General features: G+C 38.0%; 1 protein-coding gene across 4 annotated transcripts in view; it reads right to left on the bottom strand.

Moving 5' to 3' along the window:
- Positions 1 to 7,377: 7,377 nt before the first annotated feature.
- LOC110452803 (ras-like protein family member 10B) overlaps positions 7,378 to 15,173 on the bottom strand; it is a 65,344-nt gene continuing 57,548 nt past the window's right edge. For all 4 annotated transcript variants that reach the window (XM_021501483.1, XM_021501481.1, XM_021501482.1 and 1 more), the window contains one exon: positions 7,378 to 8,957. In XM_021501483.1, the coding sequence (XP_021357158.1) occupies positions 8,305 to 8,940 (636 nt within the window). In that variant the 5' untranslated portion in view covers positions 8,941 to 8,957 and the 3' untranslated portion in view covers positions 7,378 to 8,304. The remainder of the gene's footprint in view (positions 8,958 to 15,173) is intronic.

Below are 15,173 nucleotides of genomic sequence, written 5' to 3'. Positions count from 1 at the left end.
GATGTCTCATTTTTGTTTAAAAACAAAGCGTGCGCAGCTTATGTCATAATGATGCTACAGCAAGTAGTTATATTTTACAAGTTTACATTTGATGCATGAAGAATTGATTATTTATGCGCATTCACGCGTGTACCTTCACTCGACAGAGCAAAATGCGTCAATCAAATATGGCTCAGTTGTTAACGATTGAATTACGGAGGTTTTTGGAAGAGCGAGTATCGGGACACACACGTACGGGTCTATTGCACAACAATTTCTGATTATAAGCCAATTAGAACGGTCGTTACATTTCCAACGTGATAGAAATAATACATACATGCATATGTTACATACATGCATATGTTATGGTGAAATATATAAACGGTTTTTTTTTCTTCAACATTTTCAAATCTCGATTTATAAATTCTACCGTATTATACAAACATATGTTGATTATATCTTTTCGACTGCAGGAAAATTAAATTCGATGTGTTTCGTGTGTACTGTAGTGATTTATAGGGCAACATGACTTAGATCGCCAAGTTATTGAAGTTAAGCTGCGCACAAGTGCATTTGTCAAGTTTCCATTGCACCAACAATCGAGGACAAGTGACACACGGCTCACTTAGGGAGGCATCTGGAAGAGCTATTCACGGACATGGTGCTATTTGGCAAAACGAAGATGCAAACGATGGTATTATTGTCCAGTAAACGTGATCATAAAGAAAACAAGAGGATCTTTACGTCACGAACGTAATAGAATTATCTATAGCACTTTACGAAACATGTCGTGAGCGATGATTATTGCCATGCTGATTTTAAACTCAGCGTGATTCCGTTTCGATAAGAATTCGTTTCTACACACTGTCTCCTATGCGAATATTCCCGAAAACATATGTTTCTGGCAAACAGCAAGTCTTCTACACCACCACATGTAACGCCTTTTTGAACAGCTGATGTCATTTACCAGGTATGTCAAAACAGCTATACGTCCTGTCAGGTTTAATGTCATTTATATCAAAACATGTTCTCTATGCAATATAGATGTAATCGATTGGAGTTAACTAAGTATTTAACTGCTATCATTTGGCATTTTCAGACAATATAAATTTCAAACTGGACTAAGGCAAAATCAAAGAAGCACGCTAGCGCTTTACGTTGGGTTTGCCCATTTGTAGTTTGAATTCATATTGTCTGTGAATGCCAGCGCTGAAAGCAGTTCGATACTTCTATTTAATATGTTTGGAATCATCTGTTTATCTCATACACAGTATTCATTATTCACTATTTAGTTCAAATAATGTATGTATCGTATATGATTTGAATTAAAAGGCGAATATGATAAGTGTATGTTACACCATCCTGTACTGGTATATGTCTTTAAACAAACAAGTTTCTATTACAATTTATGTATTGGTACTTAAATATGATAAAACTTTATCCTTACGTCTTCTTACGAGTAAGACTAATCGCTATCGTTAATTGACGTCACGTGATGTTCCGGGAATGGTTTAGTCCTGTAATCCTTTAAGAAGAAAGCAATGCAGCAATAGTAAGACCGGAAATGGAATTCAGACAAAATATGATGCGATGATGCAGTTTTGAGTCACTTTTACTCCCGACAAACATGACTACTTTTTATCAAAACACAAAGCCGCACTTTTTCACGAAATCGATTTGCCAGGCGATAAGAATATACGATTATATATCACTTTTGAGCATATATTGTGAAAACCACAGCAAAGGTAAAAATGAGCTATTCTGAGTATGACATTGTGAGAATGATTGAGTGCCTGGTTAACATTATCTTTGTTGAGATCGGTGGCTTAAACAGTCCTGCAGACTGACGGCGGCGTTCCTATGGTAACAAACTGTGCCGATTCGTTTTTGTTGGCATATAATGCTGAATTTATTGGTGAGCTTATCAAGACTTGGTAACAGAAACCTAGCCAAGTCCTTCACTTCCATATTCAGATATATCAACGATGTGCTGTCGTTGAATAGCAAGAAGTTCCTTTACCACATCGATACTATATAACCTCCTGAGAAATCAAGGACAACACAAACTCTTCTACTGCTACTTCTACACAGCACGACCAACAGAGATGGTTTACTACTAAGCTGTACACTAAATGATTAAGCGGGACGATCACGACTTTCCGATCATGAACTTTCCCTTTCTTGAAAGCAGCACCACTGCTTCTCCTTTCTACGGTGTTTACATGTCGAAGGTGATTCTGTATTCAAAAGGCTGCTCCGATTATCATGACTTCACAATAAATTAAATGTCGACTGCTGACAGACAAAATTACATCACAGAGTTTCAAAGATGCAGATGAAGATCATGGACACGTTTTATGGTAACCATCATGCTCTAACAGGTTTCTTAGTGTGATATGAAGGTCGACGTTTTTGATTATGCTCAAAAGTGTGCCTTTTCGTGTTGTTATCAAAATGGAGTTCTCGGTGTGAGGACGTGACGTTCCTTGATTTGACCTAGATGTAATATGACGGGTATCGTCAATGAAGCAGAAGGCAATTTCATTTGTTTATATTTTTCCATACTCTTTTCAATTTTGAGTTCAGAATATGATTTTGATGACACTTTGATATTCCCTTGGTGTGTTTTTTGAACCCACTCTTGACCTTGGTCCATCCTTGCTAGAATTAAAATATTGTTATGCTAAATCGTGTGGGTGAATGGCTTTTATATGAATACGGACGTGTAAACGTGGTATTAACTTAGTTTATGTGTTTGATGCACTCCAATTTTGTATTGTGTTATCGTTGTAAATTGTAGCAGTCAATTCTCTCTTCAGAAACGTATTTTAAAGTATTTACAATAAAATTGTAAAAGAAAAGAAAATACTTTAAAAAGCCAACCGACATTGATAGATTGAAAAGCATTAATGCAGAAAAATGTGTTTTATCTGAACTTCGAGAGCCGTTATTCGATGATTGCCTTTGAGGAAGAAAAGAAGAAAATAGAATTTTTTTTTTTTACAGTATTTCAGGTCTCTTCCTGTGAAATAGTTATTATTTCTTACACACAAGGACAATTAGAGCAGTGAAAGTTTAGTCCATGGCAAATCACCCCGGGGCAAAAACAGGAGCAATAAATTAACCTCTGTGTGATTTTACGAGCACTGCTTTAGGGAGTAGAGCTTGTTATCCGGTCTCTCCCGTCGCCAGGCGTGCCTCGCTAACACGTTGTATTACACCATTTAATCCTCAACACTGCAGACTCTGTCGCTATTTCGCAGACCCTGTGCCGGTGTTAAAGCTGGAACACACTCATAAATACGTTTGTGCAAGAAAAGTAAAAAAAATGAAATCGCCATCTTGGGTCGATCGTTAGCTCCATCTTAATAATTAGGGAGCGTATGTGTTCCTGCCACGAGCATAGAGGTTTTACACGTGTTAATGACATTCCGTGTAAAAGCATGGCGGTGACATATTGTACAGTTTCATTCCTGAAATAGCCGTCCATATTTATTTTAGTGTGAATATTTTAGAATTGCATAACACATTTATTCTATAGGAGCTCAGATTAGCTGTGTGTTTCCTGGGGATGGTTGGATTAATCCTCTCCACATTCGCCAGGGTCTGGTCAACCCTGGCTTCCATAACCTCTACACACTGGAACAGTAACTATATTAATATTATTTATACTTTATATATCTGTATTAGTAGAACAAAATATGCACATACACTGTAATACACAATGGTTACAGTTTAACTGTACATCATCTGAAGCAGATTTCATGTCCATTATGTTTTTTTTAGAGGGGCGGGGCGCAATAGGGGAAATAGAGGTAAAACCTTCAAAATCCTTCTTTCTATCGTAGGGATTAAGGAATTTTATCCTAATTTAGTCTGGAGCATCCTTGGGTCAAGGGGACTCAATTTTGTATACTAAATGATTCGTTATATCTCAAGTACTGGATGGATTTTTCTGAAATTTCATATGTACTTACAGCACCTACCATGGAGTGTTATATCTTTACTTCATACCAATTATTTTAAACATATTCAGGTGAGCGATACAGGTCCTCTGGGCCTCTTGTTATTAAATAGAAATTATATGAATCATTAATTTGGTTTGGTTTTATATCGTTTAACGTCCTATTAACAGCTTAGGTCATTTTAATCATTAAAAACAAAATATGAACATAACTATTTGCTAGTGACGTCATCGATGTTTAAAGGCTCATTTTATCAGGTAGGTAGCTTTTTCTCACACCTGAAATTTACGAAAAAATCTGTTATGCTATTGAAAACGGTTGACATTTTTATTCTGCTATTTGTGTCATTTCCAAAGCCTTTGATAGCGTTTTACATGCCGTTGTTCTAAATAAATACAAGTAGATTTTTTTTGCCTGAAAACCTTTTAACGAAGATATATAGCTCGTATTTATATAAAGAAACCTTCAGTTTTAAAAACTAAAACTGCTGTTTTACCACAAGGATCTGTTCTTGGCCTTTTGTTATTATTTTATTTACATACATTATATATGCGATCAATTGTAAAGCTGATATAATCTCTTTACAGGGGACACCCATACCATGTACCGTTACTGCTTCCTCATGTCAAAAATTATGTTGAATAATAAATATCTATTTTGAAACAGCTAGTTGTAACATATAGGTTTCCACTCGGACAGCAAAATTAAATCTTAACAAAACAACTTTTCTGTTAATCTCTTCTTCTAAACTTGACATTGATGTCACATTTGACAATACGAAAAAACGAAAAAAGGGCTAACCAAATCAAAAGTATCTGTTCTAAAGCCTCAAAACAATTAGAAGCGATTCGAAAAATAAAACAACTTAGTGTACTAAATAGATAGACTGTAAATAATTAATAAATGTATATTATAATACCCATATGTTAGCAATTTTTGAATATGGATGTGAGGGTTTGGGTGAGGATTTTGTAAAGCTGAAACTAAATTGCTACAAAAAATTCCACTTAAAAGCTGCACTTACACTGTCACTCGCCATGCATGGTAATTTAGGTCTAATCTAAGTAACGTCCCGTCCCCCCATCGAGATGGCAGGTAGCAACAACAAAACAACACGGAACACTAACATGAAAATTGTCAACACAGGAACGCAAGTGACTATACAATTCCACTAGATAAACTAACAATTACCATGTCGTTTTTTTTTACTTTATACAAGTGGAGTTTGGAACTTTTGATGTTTAACGTAAAATAAGTCATGATAACACTAGGCAAGAACTAGCAATGACACCAGACACATCGCTGATACTTTCCTTTAGTACTTGTGCTTTCTGTAGAATCATCCGTCCCATCAACTAAGATTGGTTTGGTTTGTGTTTTACGTCCTATTAACAAGTATGGTCATTTGAGGACGTTCCAGGTTTTGGCGGTGGAGGATAGCCGGAATATCCAGAGAAAAGCCACCAACTTGCGGCAAGAACCTGGCAACTGCCCAACGTAGGTCTCGAACTCGCGACCTACCATCAAACAAGAAGGTATCACATTATGCTTTCAATCTGGCCTAGACCGGAAGTGTCTGACAGGATGTGTTGGTTGTTGGTTCCAACCTGGGCTGGAAGTGTGTGACATGATGTGTTGGTTTCTGGTTCCAATCCGGGCTAGAAGTGTGTGACATGGTGTGTTGGTTGTTGGTTCCAACCTGGGCTGGAAGTGTCTGACATGGTGTGTAAGGTGTTTGGTTCCAATCTGGGCTGAAAGTGTGTAACAGGGTTGTAAGGTTTTTGGTTCCAATCTGGGCTGAAAGTGTGAGACATGGCATGTTGATGTTTGGTTCCAATCTGGGCTGGAAGTGTGGGACATTGTGTGTTGGTTTCTGGTTCCAATCTAGGCTGGAAGTGTGTGCCATGGTGTGTTGGTTTCTGGTTCCAATCCGGGCTAGAAGTGTGTGACATGGTGTGTTGGTTGTTGGTTCCAATCTGGGCTGAAAGTGTGTAACAGGGTTGTAAGGTTTTTGGTTCCAATCTGGGCTGAAAGTGTGAGACATGGCGTGTTGGTGTTTGGTTCCAATCTGGGCTGGAAGGGTGTGACAGGGTGTGTTGGTTGTTGGTTCCAACCTGGGCTGGAAGGGTGTGACAGGGTGTGTTGGTGTTTGGTTCCAACCTGGGCTGGAAGTGTGTGACATGATGTGTTGGTTGTTGGTTCCAACCTGGGCTGGAAGTGTGTGACATGTTGTGTTGGTTGTTGGTTCCAACCTGGGCTGGAAGGGTGTGACAGGGTGTGTTGGTTTTTGGTTCCAACTCTGGGCTAGAAGTGTGTGACATGGTGTGTTGGTTTCTGGTTCCAATCAGGGCTGGAAGTGTGTGACATGGTGTGTTGTTTTCTGTTTCCAATCTGGGCTGAAAGTGTGTAACAGGGTTGTAAGGTTTTTGGTTCCAATCTGGACTGAACGTGTGTAACAGGGTTGTAAGGTTTTTGGTTCCAATCTGGGCTGAAAGTGTGTAACAGGGTTGTAAGGTTGTTGGTTCCAATCTGGGCTAGAAGTGTGTGACATTGTGTGTTGGTTTTTAGTTCCAATCTGGGCTGGAAGGGCATGCCAGGGTGTGTTCGTTTTTGGTTTCAATCTGGCCTGTGCCAGAAGTGTCTGACAGGATGTGTTGGGTATTTGGTTCCAATCTAGGCTGGAAGTGTGTGACATGGTGTGTTGGTGTTTGGTTCCAATATAGGCAGGAAGTGTGTGACATGGTGTGCCGGTTTTTTGGTTCCAGTTACGCTAGTGCTTAAGGCGTTTAACAAGATGTCCTTAACTTGTTTTTTTTTCCAGTTGATCATGTGATGCACCTTATAGATTATCGATGAAATCTATCTCTGCAAAAAAAAATAAACAAAAAAACAAAACAAAACTGCTGTTCAGTACGTATATTGATATTCTAATTAGTGATCAAAATATAACTTTTATGTTTTGAAGCTTCTGCATCGTCAGAGCAGACGACATTCATCGAAGTCTGACGTCATCTTAACGTTTGGTTACATGTATAACGACCGTTTCACGGTATGCGGGAGAAGTGTCAAAATTACACTGATCCAATTTCGGTCATAGTAGTAAAAATGATCATAGGGACTTGCAGTGGAAATAAAATATTTTTTTTATCTCTAGTCACATAAGCAGGAGTACTATTTTAAAACTTAAAATGCATGAAATGCCAATAAGTCTAATAAGTGTTTCTCTAAGCAAAGTAGGAAATACAATCTCGAAATATCTTTCTTTATCACAACGAAAATACAATCACTTGTTAAGTCAGAGACAATTTACCAGACCTTGACTAGGTACATACATATTATAATAATAATAATAATTCGAGGTTCTTATATACCGCGTTATCACAACCTAGTTCGTAGGTCGTCTCAAAGCGGTTCACAAATTATTATCCTTGGTTATAGCCAATATATTTCTCAACTCTCTGGGGAGCATACAGCCGGTGTTGCCATTTCAGCGCTCACTGCTAGCATTCCACAACTCTAACACTGCCCAGCCACGTGCTCATTTTCAGCTGAGTATACTGGAAAAAGCGGAGTCAAAAGTATCTTGCTCAAAGATACAAGACAGTGCCGTGCCGTGACTCGAACCCGCAACCCTTCGGTCACGAGCCTGGTGTCCTACACCTAGACTACCGTGCCTCCTTATTATACCAATTCGATCACAAGTTCAATTGAAACTGTCTATAGACAAAAGTTGTTTTCCTTCCCGGTGTATCCTCACAGTGATGTTACTGAAGTAAAAATGGTTTTAAGCGACTTTTTCTAATGAACTTTAGTGCCAGTCTAACATCTGGACCAGGCATCGGTAGCCACACTACTTTATTGCTGGATGTCAATATATACATTTCGTTCTGGTATTTATCTTCTGTGACCAAACCAAAATGCTTCATGATTTCGCTCAAATTGTCCACCGGGTGCGTTCGATAACGACCACGGTGGTATATAAATTAAGACAATAATGTTAGGCTTATGGCTATTTTATACACCAATAACTATCTATAAACATGTTTTGTATAAAACTCCTCTTTTTAATGCTCGCCTTTATTTCCATGTCGATATTCTATAACATACAAAAAACGATCATACCATCTAATATAATATACGCACACAATAACAGCATACACGTACAGCCACAACGCGGCCTTTCATGTCCACGATAGTGTAGGATTTTATAGTTTATTAACACATTTCCCTGGCTATGCGCTAAACAGTCTTTATTATATTAACAACATCCGCTGAAAGGCAAAAGACAATTTATACTTGCACAGGCTGAAAATAAAAGGTATTAAATATAGTATTTGTGTGTTCTATCTTCTGTCGAGTCTCATAAAATAACGCATCTGTTTCGTCGGAGGGCGTCCTGTACTCTCACCGCTGTGGGTTTATGGCCGTAGTCGATGAAGTCCACAGCTTTCATGAGTTCTTTGAATAGCAAAACGATATGCCAATTAAACTTTGCCGAACACTCCACGTAGCCACACTTCCATTGTTTTTTCACCAAATTGGCGACCTCTCGCCGGAATTTCCCGCGCTCGTCTGACAAATCATGCTTGTTTCCGACAACAAAAAGTGGAACGTCATGCATATTACGACTTTCCAAAATCTGATCGCGTAGTGATTTGATATATTGGAAACTATCCTCGGAAGTGACGTCATACACTAAAATATAGGCTGTGGCATTTCGTAATCCATAACCTCGGAAGTCTGTAAATTCATACAGAGAATTCACTGGGAAGTAAGGAATGTAGGGACAGTCTATAATTTTAAGCTCATATAGGTGATCGTTGATGATGACAGACGGGAGATACACGTGCTTCCGGTCTGTTGGCTCGTACTCCTCTTCGAAGTGGTTGCACACGAATTGTTTGACGATGGAAGTCTTCCCGACCCCCGGGGCACCCAACACAGCAAGCTTTATCTTCTGCTGGTCCGAGTCGATGGTCGGATGAGAGGTCGTCATGGTTACATGTGGTCATCCTGAAAAGGACATAACAGTATATTAGTAATTTGTTGTTCGCTGTTTCTCCTTTTATATCTTACTTCTTATAGAATCAATGAATTACTTTCCTACAAAATATCCGTAAGTAATGTCAGCAGTTGCTTGAACTGCCTCAGATAATGTCTGTCGTGTATGCACAGTATTTTGTCTATCGCGTTTTGGCGTTAAAGTTGTGGCATTATACTAATTTTCAAAACGTCTGTAAGTCCGTCGTTTGCGAGCTATTGTAAGGCCTTTTTGCAAAGAACATTTACGCTTAGATACTGAAATGATTTGTCCTTGAGAATCAATTCGGTCGAACACTGTCGATGCTAAAAGATGTATACAGATATATACCACAGTATATAAAGGCATACGGACATGTCGTACACCAAACAATGCATACTAAATGTAATTTATTTATCAAATAACGGTTACCTATGAACTCTTACATTTGCTATTGGTACAGGGGGAATAACTCAAATAATCAGATAAAGTTGATGGCGTGGTTGTTACAGTACAGGACCACGATCGATAGCACGATGTATTATGGACACTTGCGGTCACTATTGGTCAATCTGTAGATAACTAAAGAACCTAATTCCCCGTGATTAATGTTTTGGTCGTCTAGTGTTAGGTGTGACTACCTGAAACAAGGTCCCTAATATGACGACTGTTTCCTAAATTAATTACTTTGCGTAAACCTCGGAGCCACGTGTTTTCCCCAAGAGGTTATATCACACTCTGGACACCTCGTTAGTCTGGAAAGCTTGATGTGAGGATACCCAGCTTATCCAAGGGAAAGACATTACTTTTATAACTTCGAACTAATTTTGACAATCTCGTCAGTTTCAAGGGTTCGTCAATCAATATGTCATTGGGGGAAAGCAAATTGACAGAAAAATACATGCAATTTGGTTGTTCTAGTATCACCCGCCTAACATGTAAATACATGTAACAAGCCGTTTTAACAGCGATGACCAGTCAATGAAGACAATTGAAACTCTATGGTACATTGATGCTGTTTCGTACGTTTGTATAAACCAGATTCAGTATAATTGAAATAACAGTTCTCACGATAGCATTTCCTGACCTTGCTAGACCCTGCTAAGATTAACTTACTGCTTGATAAAAATATTTTTAGCTTTTGTTCTTCGGGCATTTCGGTAGCCACTGCTTCCCTTCACGGTCGATTTCTAGGATTCTAAAGCAAGTTTAAGAATACAGTCAATAGAATTGAACGTTCCTTAAAGGATTTCAGCATTCTAATAAAAGGAAGAACGACATTTACTTTGTTTTTCAGTCTGAATACAATGCCAAAAATATCATACCAGCATTTAGAATCGGAAACTGTTCACACAAAGCACAATGGTGATCTTAAATATCTCACAACATGTCAAAAATGTCTGCTGTTCATGAAAGGTGTTCTACGTTTTATGGTGTTGATAGAGCCAACTTAATTTCCGGTACATCTTAGACTGCCTGTAAATCTTCGTCGTGGCCGAGACAATAACAGGATTGTCTGGAGGATAGAAGTGTATCTAGTAGTAGGCGGCAGTACACTGGGTGATTACAACATAATCACAATCTTATCCTCGCTAAAACTAATAGAAAACTCGTGTGGAAAATACCCTATGTTAGAACATCAGATGAAACCAGTGATTGTGAGATTGCGTCTGCTAGGTTGTGACGTAAACCTAATTAGTCTGTCTAGCAACACTTCGGATTTTAGCAATCTTTTCCGGATTACGAGATTTCGACGAGATTTCAGATATAAGCGCATGTAGGTGTACAATCTGAATGATTGGCTGCGCGTGACCTCGTGCAGTATCAGCCAATATTTCTGCTGTAAACTTCGGAAACAAATAACAATGAAATATAGGTTGTGTAGGATGTCCAAAGGCGCTGTCGTCGTCGGCCTACTTTAGGTTATGTATCCTAGACAACCATATATAAAATAGATGTATTTCTCACAAATCACACAAAACTGTCACTTCCGAACAATTTACAGTACATCGACCTGGAGATATTATAACAGATTGTTTTTCGAGACAGTCGTCCTTAACAACAAAAAGTGTAACATTATATCTTCTTAATCGGTAACGGATTTGATTGGCTATAGTAATACATCAAAGACACACCATTCACTGCCAAACAATATAATTCAATACATGATCAAAATGTGTTTGACAAGAAGAGTTTTGTGATGGATGCGTCCAGACTATCATCAAACAGCGTGTAGGCTCCACTACATTAAACCTGTAAGTCATATGTTTTAACTTTATACTGTATGCCGTGGAACTTTTGCTAAGTAAAATGTTCGCCCTTTGTCCATAAAGTCAATGTTTGGTCTAGTGTTAATTTCGCCATTCATATGTAATTACTTTATGTTGTATGTAGTGTAATTATATTCGCTGTCATGATCAATTCGTCCTCATTGGAGAGGCTTACTGAAAATACCGATTCGTGTTTTCATTGCCTTTCTTTCATCATTATACCAATCTCAAGCGCTTTAGTTATTTTCTATACAAACGATATCCAGGTAGTGACAATGATAAGGCGATGTCATCATGCATGAAGTATTTTTTTTCAGGAAAATAACTAAAAAACAGTATTTTAGTAGAAGAATTAACTTCAAGTTAATCTGCAAGGATGCTCATTTACGAATTTAATCTATGGTAAATATCAATAACATAGATAATTGCTTTTAATACTGAAATTTCATCCAGTCAATCGAATTGCAATTTCAAGTATTTAAGTAATACATACAATCATAGTACGCGAAAAGTTATTTATAGCAATCAAATTGAATATCAGAAACCAGAAACACACTACAGCGTCAAGACGTCAAGGAATAAGGGCACTGAACTCGACACTGAGAAAACAACAGGAACTGTCGATATATTAAAACAAGGAAAATCCCAAATAAGCGAAACGAGATGGTTTGGAAGGATACACATTTTCTACTCAATGTTTGATGTCAGAAATTTAACATTACGAACCGATTAGTAGCGGATTTAGAATCAAGCTTCCGGTTGATGACGCATTTCCTGTTTAAGATTGTGTACAAAACTTGCAGAAGAATTAGAGGTAATCCTCTCGGTGATTGCCGAATGCTGTAGATTACACATATTGATTGTTTTACATGGACGTGTCTTGGATAATCATGTAACTACATTGTTTTAACTAAAAAACAATACAAAATGACTCTTCACGCTTTTATAGATACAATAACCCAAAAATATCAACAAGTTGTAAAACCATTTGGCAATGCAAAGTGATATCATCAAATAATTTACAATATTTCAAATATTTCTTAAATTATTTTAGCACGCTGTCTTCTTAATTTCAAAGAACAACAGGTGTTTTCATAGCTGAGACGATACACGACCACAACCTAATAGTCGGCGCGATAACTGCACAGACATACGAGTGGATTGATACTGTTATTCCTGCGAGTCTTAGTTAACCCCGGTTGTCATTGGTGACGAGTATGTCATCGTCTATGCTACCCCAGCCAATTATTAACGTAACAATCGTTATTCCTGTCTATAATCCGGGTGATGGAGTATATGGACATATTGTCAATACAACACGTGTTATCTGTCCGCACGGACACCACACCACGTAGGGCCGCTCATTTATCATCACTAACCTCAGCGCTAACGCAATGTATAGAGGAAGTAGTGTCGCCTTGTGTTGTTGTCGGGAATTTCTTCATCCACACGAAAACTTCGAATTTTATAATCCTTACTACCACCTCATCGCGCTCGTGCTTTAACCGATATATCTGCAAAAGTTTTGAGATAGTCAGTGGTATTTGGTGACGTCACGAAATTAAGACAGTCGCATTCCGTAACGAAAACTAAACCAAGGCTGTCAGACTCGTTCTTTGAGGAACACTGACCTGATAATGTCTGACGTGTGCTTCGACAAATACTTAATTCAGACATTCAGTCCTGTTCATTTGCGAACATTCAACCAAGACATAACAAAAACTTAACCACGACATCAGTCAAATTCTGTAAAGAACGTTGAGTCAAGACACAGTCAAATTCTGATGAAGTCGCTAAATCAAGACATCAGTCAAATTCTGTAAAGAACGTCAAATCAAGACATCAGTCAAATTCTGTAAAGAACGTCAAACCAAGACATCAGTCAAATTCTGTAAAGAACGTCAAACCAAGACATCAGTCAAATTATGTAAAGAACGTCAAACGAAGACATCAGTCAAATTCTGTTAAGAACGTTAAACCAAGACATTCAGTCTCGTTCCTTTGCAAACATTTAGCCACAACGGTGAATCGTGTTCCATACCATAAACTAAACCACGACATCAGTCAAATTCTGATGTAGTCGTTTAAGCAAGACATCAGTCAAATTCTGATGAAGTCGTTAAAGCAAGACATCAGTCAAATTCTGTGAAGAACGTGAAACCAAGACATCAGTCAAATTCTGTGAAGAACGTGAAACCAAGACATCAGTCAAATTCTGTGAAGAACGTTAAACAAAGACATCAGTCAAATTCTGTAAAAAACGTGAAACCAAGTCGCGTTCAGTGACCACGATTAATCATGGACAACCTGTTTCGTTCTGCAAAGATGAAACCAGCACAGTCAGTCGCATTCTGTGACGATGTGCATTGTATGGATGTAGTTATCTTAACAGGCCATCAGTTCTTTATGGTCTAAATCGGCCTCACCATAAAAGGGAAAGGGGTTTGTGGTTTTTGGCGTTAAATTTGAAACATATATGTGGCATCCTCTAGGACATGTCCCGTCAAATCTAAAAAGTCAGTAACAATCTCAGAAACACTGAACATGTCTTTATTGTGGTGGGCACTCGGGTGGCATATTTTGATTAGGTTTATGGTGACGACTGTACATTCTTAAAAAGAAGACATTCAGGTGGAAAATCATGACCAATAGATTAATTAATCAACAGCAAACGCCGATCCTAAAAATGAATTGGGGATAATTGCATAGCTTAAGTAAAGAAGACTGGTATGCTTCCTGCACTACTTGTTATATAATTTGGTACTGAGATGACTATTTCGCTAAACTATAAGGAAATGTCATGGAACGAAGCTGAGAGTGAGCGGTTCTTGTTATCTCAAATATAAAATTCTGAAAGATTATTGCTAATCAGAAACAAAACATCATCAATACATCGTCAAGCCTTCTATATTCAATTAAAATAATGCCGACCTTGATCTGTTGGAGCAATGTTTACACATCCCCATACATTGTCAGGACTTCATGTAAACATTTGAACAGAAATTGTATGCCGTCTATAACAGATAAATATCAAGATTTCTATGAGACGTCAGTTGCTATAGCTTACCATGATTGTCAGATCTCCTATATATAATATCAAAGTGACAGATTCATATAGGATATATAAAAGGCGCGTAGTTTAATCCCTGAGTATTGGTCCCAAGAACAAAACCGGGAGAGTTTGACCCTGCGAATACGCTCAACAGTACATAACGTTGCCAATCACATCAGTTCGATCACGTCATTCTCTATTTATAAACGTTTTATCTGTCATCCAATTTGGTTATTAGTCATGGAGCGGTGACTATACTGTATATGGAACAGAGATAGGGGCGAATCAGCAAGCGGTAAATGCTGTATAATTTGTAATACTGTTGATGGTAGTGTTACCATAGATACCGTTTCAGGTAACAACAACGTATCCTGGTATTCAGCTTTTCTTATTGACGGAGATATCCTCGATTCGTCCTATATTCATCCTAGAAGTTTACAAGGCATCATATGATAGCATCCTGGAGTTCTTGCCATAATTCTCTAGCCACGGTCTATACTTTTATTGAACACATGTCAAAAACTTGAGCATAACGACGAAATGCTGAAAAAGGCTTTCTAACTTGCCGGGAGTAAAACTACACACATTTCTTTGTTCTGCTCAAGTTTATATGTGTTCGCTTATTTATTAATGCATACGGGGCTAATAGTGTGCATGCATGGTTTCGTTGCATGGTTTTGGTGTGACCCACAATACAGCTATGGATGATTGTTTGTTTTAAATTTCAATTCATCTGTTAACTTTGTTATATAGTGCACTTCTTTCAAAACGATGATTTGACCTAGTAGCCTCCGCTCAATTTTGAGATCGTCGCTCTCAAAATATTCTCGAGGTTTTTTATTTCACGAATTTTAACGCATTCCCGAAAGTCGCGAAATTTAAACCAT

The sequence above is a fragment of the Mizuhopecten yessoensis genome, unplaced genomic scaffold, assembly GCF_002113885.1.
Source record: "Mizuhopecten yessoensis strain PY_sf001 unplaced genomic scaffold, ASM211388v2 scaffold6893, whole genome shotgun sequence".
NCBI classification, from domain to species: domain Eukaryota; kingdom Metazoa; phylum Mollusca; class Bivalvia; order Pectinida; family Pectinidae; genus Mizuhopecten; species Mizuhopecten yessoensis.
Note: the sequence above shows the minus strand (reverse complement) of the source record. Positions and strands in the feature narration are given on the sequence as shown.